Below are 15075 nucleotides of genomic sequence, written 5' to 3'. Positions count from 1 at the left end.
ACAGATGACTTATAATGATTGAATGTTTATACTGTACTTTAGCTCCCTCCCTCCACCAAAACAGTATTGACTGTACTGGAACAAGGTGTGCCACACGTTAGATACTGAAGTGATTGCAGAGCAACATCAAATGAAGTGTTTTGCTCAAGAACACAATGCATTGCCCAGTCCAGGAATCCTCATCACGATCTTGTAATCATGAGTGCAACACCCTAATCACTAGGGCACGTGCCCTTACATGTGTGTGTGTGTGTGTGTGTGTGTCTATTTACCAATCTCTCACAATATTAAGCTGCATTATACACTTTGTTTCAATGGGTAAGGGTTTGGCATATTTATATCATATTTGCTCTTTCTTTTAATTTTTGTTAATTGCTACTGTCTGGATTTCATTTTGTTAGTTTCCCGCCTACCTAATTCTGTCAGAAAATGTTACTCTTAAGGCAGACATTGCCTGGGGATATTCTTATTTCAGTATTTCAGCTTCTTTACATGGTGAGAAGCATAAAGTAGAAATAGTTTCACGTCTTTTGAATATGGGGACAACTATTTCACTTTGGTTGCTAATGTTCTTGAGAAAGCTATTTCTCTGTTTCTATTGATCCAAAGTGTTTTGCACCAGATTTTCAGCCCTAACTAAGCAGACTTATGATCAAAAGAATTCTAACCCTGACCATCCATTCTTTTTAATGATATCCAAAATGTTTGTTTTTTTTTATTTAAGCTGGTGAGATTTAGTTTTCCTCTCACTTCTATTTCTTTTTAAAATATAATTTTGTCAAAGGAAGATAGGTAGTTAGAATCCATGACCAATTTGCACATACTGTGATAGCCTGGGCTTCAGAGGCCCACAGCTCTTCAATATCCTCCCGAAGAACCTGAGGGACCTGCATGGTGTAGATGCGGATGTCTTTAAAGTAGGACTGGATCTCTTCCTGTCAGGTGTCCCGGATGAACCAACTTCACGGCAGGAGGTGCAGATGAGGGCAGCTGCATTGAACTCTCATGCACCAAATGGCAGTAGGTAAAATCATGTAGCAAACCAAATGGCGGTGCCCCAGCATGGCCACAGCTCATGAGCTGAAACTGGAAAAATCAAAATCAAAATCATACACAGATGTCTAATGTAATTGATACCGAGCCTGAACAATTACTGGTCAATGACTGCAGCAAAAACACCACAAGTATAAGATGACATTAAATCTGGAAACTTTACCATGTCACAGTACCTCAACTCCATAATCCACTTTTTACTATATATTTTATTTTGTTTTATATTTTTTTCAATTCTTATTTCTTTTCTTTCTTTTTTGCCATGGACATAACCATATTGCTCATGCTAGAACACCACTGTACTGTACCGACACCTCAGGTGTCTAGATGTTTTTGTTTTGTTTTGTTTTTTGTCTTACATATATGCTTTAGTTTCTGGTGGGATCAGTATATTCTCATTCTTTCTCTTTTCTTCTTTACCAGTTCCTCCTCCCTTAAAACAAAAACCTCCACCACCGCCACCACCACCAAAGCCTGTAAGGTGTCCCCCTACGGCTGAACCTACTGATGATGTCTCAGGTATCTTGTAGTAGCAGCAGCAGTAGTAGTACAAGCTAGTGTTTTTCCTCTTATACAATCTACTCCCTGTATTTGAGACTGAATGGGAGCGAAAATAACAAATAGTAAACAATACCATTTTACACATGCACACACACACAAGCGCACTCATACACACACACTAAGTCAAACAGCAATTTATTGTACTGCTTCTGGTTTCTTGGTATTCTTTAATATTTTTATTCCTCTTCCCCTCTTGACTTTTCTCCTTACCCTATCCTCAATCCAAACCCCCATTACTATCTATCTCTAGTAGAAGTAGTGTTTGCTGTGTCTGTTGTTCCAGTGTCATTGTTTTCTGATCTCAAAAAAATAGTATTTTCTGCTTTGGTCCTCCTTGCTTTCATCAATGTTTCTCATATATATGGCGTGTGTTGTGTATATAATGTGTAGTTCTTTTTTCATGTGTATTGCTTCTGTTTATCTTTTAATAATTTGATACCAACTTCTGAACCTGTCACTGCTGACAGGTAATTTATTCCCCACCCCTTTTTGTTGTTTTTGTTTTGTTGTTTTTGTGTTCTTTTATCTTTTGGCTACTTTATTAAAGTGCCAATGATGCTGCTAAATTTCTGCAATAGGATTTCTAACTGAAAATGGGGTGTACAAAAAAAATATGTACATCACAAAAACCAGCATTGTGTTTAACTAATAAACGTTTCTCACTTCTGCTTGTTATACTAGAACAAAATGATTTCAGAAATTTAGATATTTTACTTAATTCTAGTCATAGAATTAATTTCTCCCTTTTTTTTTTTTTTTTTAAAGCAAAATGTATCTCCTGAATTTGTTACTAAATGTTGTTGGTTATAGGATTCTAACAAGCCAATTTCTGGTTCACAATATTCCAATGGCAAAAATATTAAGCTAGTTCTGCACTCAGCCTTTGAAAGTTTGTATTGCAATAGCTGATATGTTGGTAATATTCCATATTGTGTGTGCATGTGACTGGGAAGAAATATCATTACTTATTTTTTTTTTGCAAAGCCTTTGATCCAATTTTCTTTTTGGTTGAAATTCATTCCCTTGAGAAGGGAATGAATATGGCAAAATGGAACATTATGTAAATTTGTTGCATAATACCTCAAACTCTGTTGCTGTAGATACGTCTAAATTTGATAGATTCTATAACAGAATTTCCAATCTCATTTGAGACTTCTCAATTGAGAATATCTTTAAAGGTGTAATTTCCATTACTGGTTGTAACAACTTCATTAATCTTTGGGAAAGGTGTATGTCACAATTTTCTGCTGCTCAGTTCTACAATTCTGAACTTTGTAATAGCCAAAACACAATTGATTACAATTATCCTCCCAGAGTCAATAATACAAAGTACCTTTCAAGCATTTGGGTTAACTTAGATGGTTTCCCTCCTTCACATTTGAGGACTTGCAGGGAGATAATCTATGCATATCACCTAAATACATTATATCACCTATCTTGGTATCACATTGTTTCAAATCCCAGTTATGTTATTTTTACATTCAAACAGATATGACGAGTAATATAAAAAGTATCACACAAAAAACAATTTTGTGTTTAGTCAACAAAAAATATTAAGATACCAAAATATTAAATATTTTGATACCTTTGTTACAGATTATTTACATATATGGTGCAGAATGAGATATTATAATTGCTGTTATGATGGAATTATATATTTGATAGCCTTCTTCCCTTTTACCCCTACCATCACTCTTACCTAAAGTTTTGCTGTTTGTTTCACACAACCTCGTATTAATTTTAATGTAACTGGAGATGATGATCAGAGAGATTTACAGCCTTGATGTTTTCTGTCCTGCCCTTTCTTTTCTATATTTTAATATTATTAGTACATTAGTGTGGGAGTCTACAAAGGTCAAGTTTTGCTGAGACACCAACTATTACCATCACTATGTACAAGAGTATAATGTTGGTACAGTTATGATGGTAAGCATAGTAATATTAATGTAGAAGCATATTCTGGTTCTTTAGTGTTTTCGCTATCTTGGCTGAAGCCATGCTGGTGTATTCCTGTGTGTGTGTGTATAAAGTGGTTTATCACTGCTATATGCATAGAATGTAGTTCTATGTGAAATGAGGTAGAAGAAAAATAGTAATAGTGGACATATTATAGTGGATTATACTATGTCTAGTGGAGGTGCAATGGCCCAGTAGTTAGAGGTGATTCACGGTTGGAGGATCGTGGTTTCGATTCCCAGACCGGGTGTTGTGTGTGTGTCTTGAGCAAAAACACCTAAAAAGCTCCACGAGGCTCTAGCAGGGGGTGGTGGCGACCCTTGTTGTACTCTTTTGCCACAACTTTCTCTCTTTCTTCTTGTTTCTTGAGTAATGCTGCGATGGACTGGTGTCCCATTCAGCTGGCGGGAACACATATGCCACAGAAACCGGGAAACCAGGCCCATGAACCTGGCTAGGCTTGAAAAGGGTGACGTTTATCGTTTTTTTATACTATGTCTAAGCAATGTTTTTATGAGGTGATGAAAATGTGCATTAATGTTGAATATAGTTACGAGATTGGCGTGAAATCGTTTAGTACCAAGTCATTCCTGACTAATCAGATCCATAACAATGCATAGTTATGGCATTCCAGCTTTATCCCTATGTCTGAAAGGTATCAAGATGATTAATGTTGCACTAGATTCACTATGATGATGGGGGGCATCTAAAGGTCAGTGTTAGCTGGAAAAGTGCTTGTAAAGGTCCTCAAAGATCATATAATACGTTATTACTATTTAAGGATCAGGTGGTGGTGTTAAGTTTATGATCTCAACAAGAATAATTGATTGGTACTGGTTATAATGAAAATTACTGGAAAATCTGTGATACGTTGATGTATTAACACACTTCAACACAATCCAGATCTGTAATTCATTTTTTCCTTCCTTTACAATGTTTGTTAAAAAGATTTATTTTGATATTTATTACATTTAAGACCATCAGATCAATATGGTGATACTTTTGCTTTTCCATATTTACCTCCACAATTTTTAGATTTATTTCGTGTTATATTTAGGTGGAGGAAAAGCTTGTGCTTTTCAGCTTTGTTCCATATTTTGTTTTTGCTATCTCTCATTCAGTTTTCGCCTCATTTTTTCTAACATCTTCATATCATGTATCATATTCTACAGTACTATTAGCATCTACATACACACCCATATTATCTACCACCAAATCACTCATGTAACACTTATATAATGCAGTAGAGGTAGCTCTATTGCATATTCCCTCTGTGTGCCCTGAATATCCACACTGCATACTTACTATAAAATATACTCAGAAAGCATCTTGCAATTTAAAAATAAAGGCATTCATATGTATAACTTTATATCATACCAGAACATATATGCCAAGACTATACCACACTGATATGCTTCATTGAACTTAAGCACTTAATACTTTTCAGTTATAAACTTCAGTCAATATCAAGCCACGCCACTTACTAACTCCTGCTTCAGTTAACATTTCTCCAGATAATTCTACACCAATAATTTTTATTTTACCATTACATACCAGATCATTCCAGTCTGTAATATTCCATTTCAGACTGCACTCAGCCACTATATTCTAGACTACTTGCTTTTATTCCTATGCTACTTAACACCAGCCATTTCAAACTGTATTACTCCAGACCACTGTGGGCTGTTTTCCTAAAATCCCATATACATACATGTGAGACATGACACCACAATACGCTACTCTCCAACCATTTCATTTCTAAACATTCCCTGGTGATGTGAATGGGAGGTCTAATGGGCGACTTAAACATAAGTAATCCTTTTCCTCCTGCAGATTAATTTGCCAGGATTTTGCATGGGTGTCAGTTTCTGCTTAAAGCAGTTTCTGAGTATTTTTAAAGCTTTTTTAAAACTGCATTCTTAGTCTGGGACTATCTACCTTCCTTGCCCTTTAATTCCTTTATACCAATTCTGTCAAACAGGGTTGTGATTGTACATTTTTTTTTCCTTCATTGAGGCATTTCATAATGATTGCTTAAACAGTTTCTAAAAACCCAACACTTATGTAATTTAAGCCTTATACTAGAAGTAGTTGTCTTTAGGATTTTTGTTTTCTATTGTCCCTTGACAAATTTTCATCTCTTTTATAGTCATGCTGTTTTGTTTTGACTGTTTTATTTTGAAACAGCTTTTTTTATTATTTGCTGTTGTCAGTTAATTTTTATTTTACTTCATTTAAAGTTAATAAAGCAATTAGTTATGATGAAAAACTTTTGACTCTATAGTCATGAGTTCAAATTCTACTACTTACTTATCCATTATTGCAAGTTTCAGTTTACCTGGATGATAAACCTGTTTCCCCTCATAACTTATAAGTTAGGTAGTTAGAGGTAAGAAGGGTGTCCTGTTTTGAAAATAATGTTGCAATGACTATATACGTAAATAATAGCATCCATCAGCAGATGAGTGCTTAATGCTAAGACGCACCTTACCCATATTTGAATTCTGTGACTGCTAGTTTACATCTAAATGTACATCTTTTAGAACATTGTCATTTTATAAGAGTTTGCCACAAATATTTATTTTCATGGAAGAAAATTACCAGAGAACTAATTCTTCCAAATCTTTGTGCTAAAACTGGTAAACCTCAGTGCTTTTCAACTTCTGTTACAGTGTAAGGGCTCCAACTTATATAGTTTTAAAAAAAAAAACTTAACCTAGATTAATTCCTAGTCAAAATTCCCTCTAATGATTTATATATATATATGTGTGTGTGTGTGTGTGTGTGTGTGAACCATAACCAAGGGAGATGACTTTAATATTGCCTAGACAAAATTTAGTTATTTGCTGTTTTTGTGAAGGTATAGCAAGAGACAAAATTTCTTGAACCTAGTTTCATCACATCAAAATAGCCTTTTCAGTTTTTACTTTAGCTCCCTGATATATCAACTTGTGTAACCTCTTCATTCATTTGGAGAAATAAAATACATACACACAAAAAAAAAAAAAGTTGTGATATTATGCTTTGGTAGCAAACTTGATTTAATCAGTACCACTATAACCTTCGCGCTCGTCATGATTTTTCTTTAATTCCATCACTCACTATCCCTTATGCGATATAATGTATCACATAACATCACACCATACATACAACATTGAAACAACTTGTTACTTTATATGGGTGTTACTGCGATAGGATTTTAAAAATTCTAAGTTTAGTTCTTTGGTTTTTGAGTCTATATTTTTATCACCAGTTACCACTTAAATTAATTTAAATTGTTTTGTGTGGCAAATGGAAATCAATATTAGCACACTATATAGCTTAGTATGTCGTTAACTCTTTAATGCTAAAATTTAATTTTTATTGTACAATTAATTGCAATCAAATATTTTGTATTGTATAATTTGCTCTTGTTTTTGGAGATTTTATATTAATTGGCTAAACTAATTTTAGTTCATTACCAAAAAACTCGAGCTTTTTTATACAAAACTTTGTATCTTAATTTTTGTCATAAACCTTATACCACTTCCTATATAGTTTTCATGACCAATATAAAACGTTTTTAAATTTTAGATGCTCTCTGATCATATTTCATTTTATTAGATTCTTGAAATAGTTAATCCCTTATGATAAGCCACTTGATTTCTAGAAATATATTTGAATTCCTTCAGAATTTTTTTCACCTACCATATAGTGTTTGTTTTTTCACTGCTCTAAAAACCATTTGTTTTTATATTGGGTTTCTATGGTCTGTGACGAAAGATAGCCACAGTCCAATGACTGAAACCTCTTTTGAAAGATTGTCAGTTTGCTTATTTTAACCCTTTAGCATTCAAATTATTCTGTCAAATGGAATGATTATTTATTCACATTGTTTGAATTTATCATACATTATCTTGTAGCTTTGAGATTTAAATTTTGTATATTTTTAGAATGATTGTAGAGAGGCCAGATCTAGCTGGTTTTAATACAAAACAGAATATTTGGACTGGATATGACCAGTTTAAATGCTAAAGGGTTAAAGTGTAAATTCTAATTGAATATTTGCATGCATTTTTTTATTTAAATTTTTATTTCCTGCATCAGTTTTTCTTTTATTTTTATGTATTTTTTTAGTTTGTCTATTTCATCTTGTTTAAGAAATCATTCTTGCAAGGATGTTTCCTGTTTTTCACTGTTTTCTGTATTACCATGAATGGCATTGTATGATATAGGTTCTGATTTTGTTGGAGGAATTGTCATTTTTCTTTATGTTGGATGCACTTAACATTTAGCACCTATCTGAAACTGATGTGAAACTTTTCTAACAGGCAATGTGCCTTGCTACAGGATGGAACACAGGGCATAGTAACATTTAAACTCCTATCTGTATTCATATTCTACTAAAATGTACACGATGTGTTTCTTAGTTCCTAGAGTTGAGAAGGCTCCTGGCAAGCTGAATTAACTGCATTTTAATTTCAGCATTATTAACATTCTCTCAAGAAAATCGTAATTATCTTAAAATATCATCTTTTGTGTATATAGAAATGGAAATTTATTTTTTAAAAACAGTAAGCTGGGTAAGTTTGTACAATCAGTGAAGATCTTTTTGTTTGTGTTTGTTAGCTTTGTACTACACATTTCATAATTTTGCAGTTGATTCTGGCTTTTAATTTTCTAGTCAATTGTTTAGCTTTATAGTAATGTTAGAAATTGTTATTAGGGTAATGAGTGGCAGACTTGGTCAATACAGTGATGAACAAAATTGCCTGATAAATTTAATTACCTTTAACTTCAAGCTTCACTTTATATCTGGGTTTCATACTTTTGTTGTTGAAAAAATAAGTTTTGATTTCATTGACTATAATCACTGATCAAAATAAAACAGAAATCCTAATTATTATTGCAAGTCTATAAGGTGCCAGAATTAGTATTGGAAAAATATATGCCTCAAGTTTGTCTTCAAAATCAGCTTTGCATTTTATCCTTTCTAGATCAGTTTAATCAACAATACTTCTCCCATAAAAAGCATGGCTTTTTGATTATTATGTGTGAGGAGATATTAAGTTGTGTAATATTTGAGGTACATTCAATTAAGTATACTCCTCTCTTACAAATGTAGCCTGGTGCTACTATATAACAATCATTTATTATATAGGATTAAAAATCTTGCCTACAGAATTTGGTTTTCTCTGTACCACTTCAATCTTACTAGTAGCTGATCCATTGATAAAATAGCTTATGGTAATATATTAGTGTTGAGTCAATTGATGATAGCTCTTTCATCCTCCATAAAGTGCCTTTTTACTGTGTGAAAACAAGTTCTTATGGGTGATATTAATGATTTATACCATTTTCTTTAGTGTCTCGTAAGAAACAGAAGAACCCACTACTGCGTCACAACTCTGAAGATGATGAAATGAGATTCTCTGGTCTCCATAGTAAGCGTGATATTCCGTCCAAGTCTTTTAAAATGTTGCAGAATTTAACTGTATCAGATAGTCAAGATGAAGTCTCATCACAAGACACTCAAGATGAAGGTTAGTGTTAACTACATTTTTTTTTTTCCCTACCTCAGCCCATTCTCATCTTGATCATCATCTTTTCCTTTTATCTCAGACCACATTATGCTCTATTCTTTAGTAAGAGTTTGAGGGAGAATTAGTTGCTATTTCTAGTAGATTGGAGGATCAATCTTGCCTCATTGGCTTGCCTACAATTTGTTGATTCTGAGATAAGAACAGATTAAAATAATTTCGAATAAATTGCATTTTTTAATGACTTTTTAACTGCACAAAGCAAATAATTTCCATTTCTTTTAAATTAATCAGGTAAAGAGGGATAGGGCAGATCACCATTGGCTGGTGGGATTAATGTTGCAAACTGCCCAGCCTGACATTGGCAGGAAAGAATGCAGAAGGAGAGAATGAAAGTTTGATAATGACCCCTGGTACCACATGGTGGTGTTAATCTCCTTTTCTTTCTTTAAAGCTGTCGTCGGACAACTGATCATTTGCAGCTAAATTGGTATTGGGATTATGGAATCAAATCGACTTGTAACTTTAGTTTAGGAATAGAAAAGAGTTATGTCCCTTCGCACAAAAATTCCTATGTACATTTATATTTGCTCATTCACACGTTTGCTCACATTTACACTGTAGTATCCATTCACATAATCACTTGCATATCTACCACTCTTGTAATCTAGAAATATTGATTAACGACCTTTTCACTAATTTATATAGAGGTTGACATTAATGAAGTAGAAAGACCAGATTGACCGTAGATATGGAGAAAGTTCTAATCCAGTCTGGGATCATGCAGAAAGTAAAACTTGATAACAGAAATCAGGTCAATTAAAATCCGGTTTAGATATATTGTAAATATAAATTCTAAATATAAGATTACTAGTCTGGAAATTTATCTTAGCCATGATAAATTAAGCTGCAACTATGTGTCAAAGTCTTTCACAAAAACCAAAAAACCTACACTTGTAAGGCCAGGTAATGGAATAAAATTCTTTTAAGTGGTAAAGGGTTAGGCGAGGAGGCAAAAGCAGGCTTGAGGAGAGCTGGTTTGATCTTAGCTGACCATCATACTTGGATATAGATAAGAATGATGAAAAAAACAGTTTTGCATTGATCATATCAATGTCTTTAACTACAAACCATGAGGGAGCTTCTGTGAAATCAATCAAATGGTTAGAAATCAAAGCCAAATATTTGAAATTTCACTTCACTACCATAAAGGAAAGACACATTGGATGATATACTCTCACTTAAATTTTGAACAAGACTGGATAATGATGACAGCAGAACTGTTTGATAGTAGAATAGATGGATCAGTTGATATGAGGAATAAACAATGTGAGAATTTCAACAAATGTCTCTTGGTTATTTTCTGCTGACATTCATATATCTGACACATGACAATCATAGGAAGAAATGAAAAGAAAGTAAATTAGATGATTTGATAATAACCTATGCCTACTAATAGTTCAGTTCCACTACATAGTGCCACTACAACCCTGCATTCACCACATATGCTGTATTTGCAACAGTCACCATCACCTCATTGACAAATATACAAACAACTTTTTTATATATACATATGACTGGGCCAACATTGGAGCCTTTGTGTAAGGGCTCAACCTTCTAGAAACAGCACTCAAATCTCCTTCAAATAACATCATCCAGTTTAAAAAAAGGAAGGACACATTGGATGAGATGGAGGGAGGGAGAGAATACAATAAATTCTAATTTTATGTAATTTCATAAGTTATAACTGTGAAAGCATGTAATGCTTGTAATGCACATAGCTTCTGGATTCACAAAATGTTCTAAGACTTTTGTTGCTGTGGTTGTCCCATCAGAAATTTAGTGTTACAATTCAAGTTAATAGCAGAATGGCTTCAACTTAATGTAGCCTGAGATTTAAAACTTTTGCAGAGAATTTGGCCACAAGGACTGTGCTTTAAACAAAGCTTAGTAGAGCAATTTACATTCCATTCCATTTCAAAAATGCTGCTCCACTGGAACTAGCATTTGTTTAATGCTTTCATAGAATGAATAAATATATGTATTTATCCTGCAACTCACTTGATTTCGAGCCGGGTCGTCTGCTGCTGGAGAGGACCGATCAGGTAAAGGACCTGAGTATCTTGGTGGATTCCTCCTTTTCGCCTTCGGCCCAGTGCGTCCATGCTGCCAACAAAGCACGCGGAATTCTGTTCTTGATTCGACGGTCATTCGGAATGCTCACAGCAGCCATATTCCTACCACTCTGTCACGCTGGTGAGACCCATATTGGAGTATGGGATTCAAGCCTCTTCTCCTTATCTCCTCAAAGACATACAGCATCTCGAAAGAGTCCAGAAGCTGGCTACCCGCATGGTTCATGGTCTCAAAAATTTGTCCTACGAAGAAAGGCTGAGGACGCTCGACCTTTATTCTCTTGAAAAACGCCGCCGCCGTGGTGATCTCATTCTCGCCCACAACATCATAAGCGGAAAGTGTAACATCTCGAAAGAGCTGTTCTTCACTCCTGCTCCAGAGCGTCGGCTGCAGGGTCATTCCGAAAAGCTCTACCTGCGACGATTTCATCTCAATCGAAGGAGAGGAGCTTTCTCCGTCCGGGTTGCGGATCCGTGGAACAAGCTGCCAGACGAGATGGTGAAGATGCCGACGACCGCTTTGTTCAAAGCCTCCCTGGACCTCAAGTGGCCTGAACTCTTTACATGAACACCACCCTGTACTTAACTCCATGTCCCCCTACATGGCCTTGCTATTTGCTTTTGAGCCAAATTAACTAACTAACTATCCATAGGTCTGGTTTTACTGATATTTGAACAGCCTTAAACTGTCATAATATATTGACAATCACATTCTTTTTGTAGGTGATATTTGTTGAAAGTATTACCTCTTATAATATTTTTATTGATCCTTTTTATTAATTTATATTAATTTTATCTTAGAACCTTTTGAATTTATGTATTGTATCTATCTAGTTGAAAAATTATAATTCTGGGAATTATACATTTTTTTTTTTTTTTTTTTTTTTTTTTTTAATTTTCTTCTCTCATTTCAGATGGTGTTGGTAATTATTGTGAAGCATCGATCCGATATAAAGGAAAGCACATTCCATCACCATCTTTCCGTGTCTTGCAGAACTGGGCAGATACAGACACTGACCCAACTCCAGGTAAGTGTTTATACTTGTTAACTATTGACAATAAGAAGTAAACTCAACTGATATTTTTAGGTATACCTTGGGGTAAAGCAAAAATATCAATCGCACCTATAGTCTTAACTTTCAAAGTTAAAATTGAGGAGAAATAGTTTTAATAATGGTCCACTATTTACTCTGTGCAATATCTGAGAATATTTTACAACTGATTCACTTTTTTATGATGAAATTTGGCTAAAAGCCTTGTTTTCCCCACAATCATATCTCAACACATAAATTATTTGGATAGCTATTTCCTAGAAAGATTTTCTTAATTATTGCCAACTATTCTCCAATCAAGCAATGATATTTTTATTTTCTTAGTTGAGTAAAGTAAACTGCCATGTAGCTTGCTAAAGCTGTATTATGAGACTGGCGTTGTAGTAAATGGCATCTAAACTAAGTCCCTTACAATGTAATAAACTTAGGATAGTATTTGGATTCTGGTGTACCAGATTCAGCAGACTGTTGGATTAATTTCTTTGTAGTATTTGGTTATGTCCCTTTCTATTCTGAGTTCAAATCGCACTGAGGTCAATAAAAATAAAACTAATATAATTGACTGCACCTTGAGCAAAAATGTATTAAGCTAAAAATGGAACTATTTAGTTCCACTCTTCTACTTGTCTGAGTTCAGATCTTGCTAGAATCCTCTTTATTTGGAGGAAAGTTAATTCAATCATTTGTATCCTGACCCTGCTAATTTTTTAAAATTAGATCAATTTAAGACAAAAAGTAATAAAGCCACAACATTCAGAGAGGGAATTCTAGTCTTTATGCATCTCCGATTACTCACCAGATGACTGATACTAATTACATGACAGACCACTTGTCATTTCTTTTCAAATTAGGTATCAATTGATCTTGCAGTTCTAATTGAATAATTCATCAAGCACTTGCTATTAGCTGGATAAGCTACTCTAGTAATGTATCCTATATTGATTCAATGTTTGCCCCAAGAAATAATAGTGATAGTTACATGGTTCAAGCTTTTTTTTTCAGTGAGCCTCTTTCCTGTTTCAAATTGGTGCTTGTAAAATCTAAAATAATTTACATTAAAATTTTTAGCAATTAAACTACTGATGTTGTTTAGCCACAGCTTATCCTTAAATGAACAGGCCTATGAATTAAGGCATTCAGCTATAACTATTGCCATTCTCATGTATTTTTAATTACATTAGGTTATGTGCTTGTCTCTGACAGTAATTTGAGCGAGATTTGGCTGCTATTTTTAGCAAGCCAAGTGACCCTGTTGAGGAGCATTTGGTGATTCCTCTTGTTCAAAGCAAGATAGCACAAAGATAAAATCTTGGCAAACCATATCTGTAACCATGTTGAAACTGTTTGACTATTGTTAATGTTTTTATGGAAGAAAAAACAAAATTTTCCATTTTAAAAATTGTTGTTGCTGTTGTTTTTATGTTAATTGTTTTTATCAAAATTGTTTCCATGAACTGGACAAAATGATCAGGATTCTACAATTGTCAAAAAATGGAAATATGTTATTTTTAATGTTTACAAGTTTTAATGTATTTGTTCAATACTAATAAAATAACCAACAAATCATTAATCTACTGTAACGAAATTTGTGTAACAGGAGGAGTTGTACCAATTTGCATGCACTGTTTCATATCTGTGAACGAGTGTGTGTACTTGCATGCTCATCTCTAAATAAATATGTGGTGGAAGGATTTACAATGCATTATGTACAGTATGTTTTTTATCAATAGCTTCTGAAAGTATTTGACTAATAACCAGAAACAGGTGATTTATTGTCAAGGGGTTTGAAATGTTTCCAATGGTTATAAAAATTTCCAGGAGAAATTCCAATATCCAGTATTTTGAAATTTGTTATTGGAATGTGAAACAATATAAGCTAATGAGGGGTCTTACATGCAAGTCACTTTAATTTTTCACACAAACACCTGGACCTTCAAACAAACAGGTATTTAGAAGCCCTAATTTGTACAACATATCACAACTGAAATAATCAGGAATAAAATAGATGATCTAGTTCAATTAAGAATTGGCATTTAAAGTTTGATGGTGGAAGAATATGAAAGTTAACACAAGATCTTTTGGTGGCAATCTATGGAATGAAGACATTTGACAGGGTTTTAACTAAAATTAAAAATGTAATTCAGAAAAATTCAAATTTGTATTGAGTATATTGAATTATTGGCTATTCTCATATAGTTTTGTTCCATCATTGTCAGAATTTTTTTTTCGAAAAGTTTATAAATATTAATAACATTATTTTAGAGACAAAAATGATTAAGTATGATGTATTCAATAAACTTGCATTTCATGAATATATATATATATTAAAATACTTATGTAATGATGACAAACTTATTAAATAACCACTTAGATAGTACAGAATTTCTGAATAATGGTGTGACAGATTCTATTAACTCAACAAAGATAACTCATCAGTAATACTTGATGTCATTGTTTCGTTTGAAATCTTGAGTTGAAAATCGGTTAAACCTGAAGCTTCATGAAATTTCAGTATTTTGTATACTGGTTTCCTCAAAATTATGTAAAGAACAGATTTCTTAAACTCAGCTTTTGAAAGATTGCCACAATTTGAAAGAGTAGATCCACCAGGGGAAAATATATTTGAAGTGAACTAAAAGTATTATTTAATTTCTTGAATTCAGGAACGAAATTTGACGAACTGAATTTGGAAACTGCTAGCTTATTTCCAGCTTATGTGACTATTTATTTATTGCATTTCTTTTATTGCAGACAGTATTTTTCAGTTGTATATTGACTAAAAAATAAACAGATGTAAAA

General features: G+C 33.6%; 1 protein-coding gene across 7 annotated transcripts in view; it reads left to right on the top strand.

Annotated features, from left to right (window-relative positions):
- Nucleotides 1-15075, top strand: part of LOC115209407 (extensin-2) — a 271538-nt gene that overhangs the window by 245425 nt on the left and 11038 nt on the right. For 5 of the 7 annotated variants that reach the window (XM_029777805.2, XM_036501379.1, XM_029777804.2 and 2 more), the window contains 3 exons: nt 1477-1572; nt 8916-9092; nt 12139-12252. In XM_029777805.2, coding sequence (XP_029633665.1) covers nt 1477-1572; nt 8916-9092; nt 12139-12252 — 387 coding nt within the window. The remainder of the gene's footprint in view (nt 1-1476; nt 1573-8915; nt 9093-12138; nt 12253-15075) is intronic. The other 2 variants (XM_029777807.2, XM_029777810.2) reach the window with 1 other exon arrangement.

This window comes from Octopus sinensis, linkage group LG3, assembly GCF_006345805.1.
Source record: "Octopus sinensis linkage group LG3, ASM634580v1, whole genome shotgun sequence".
NCBI lineage: Eukaryota > Metazoa > Mollusca > Cephalopoda > Octopoda > Octopodidae > Octopus > Octopus sinensis.
This window is presented reverse-complemented; position numbering and strand designations above follow the sequence as displayed.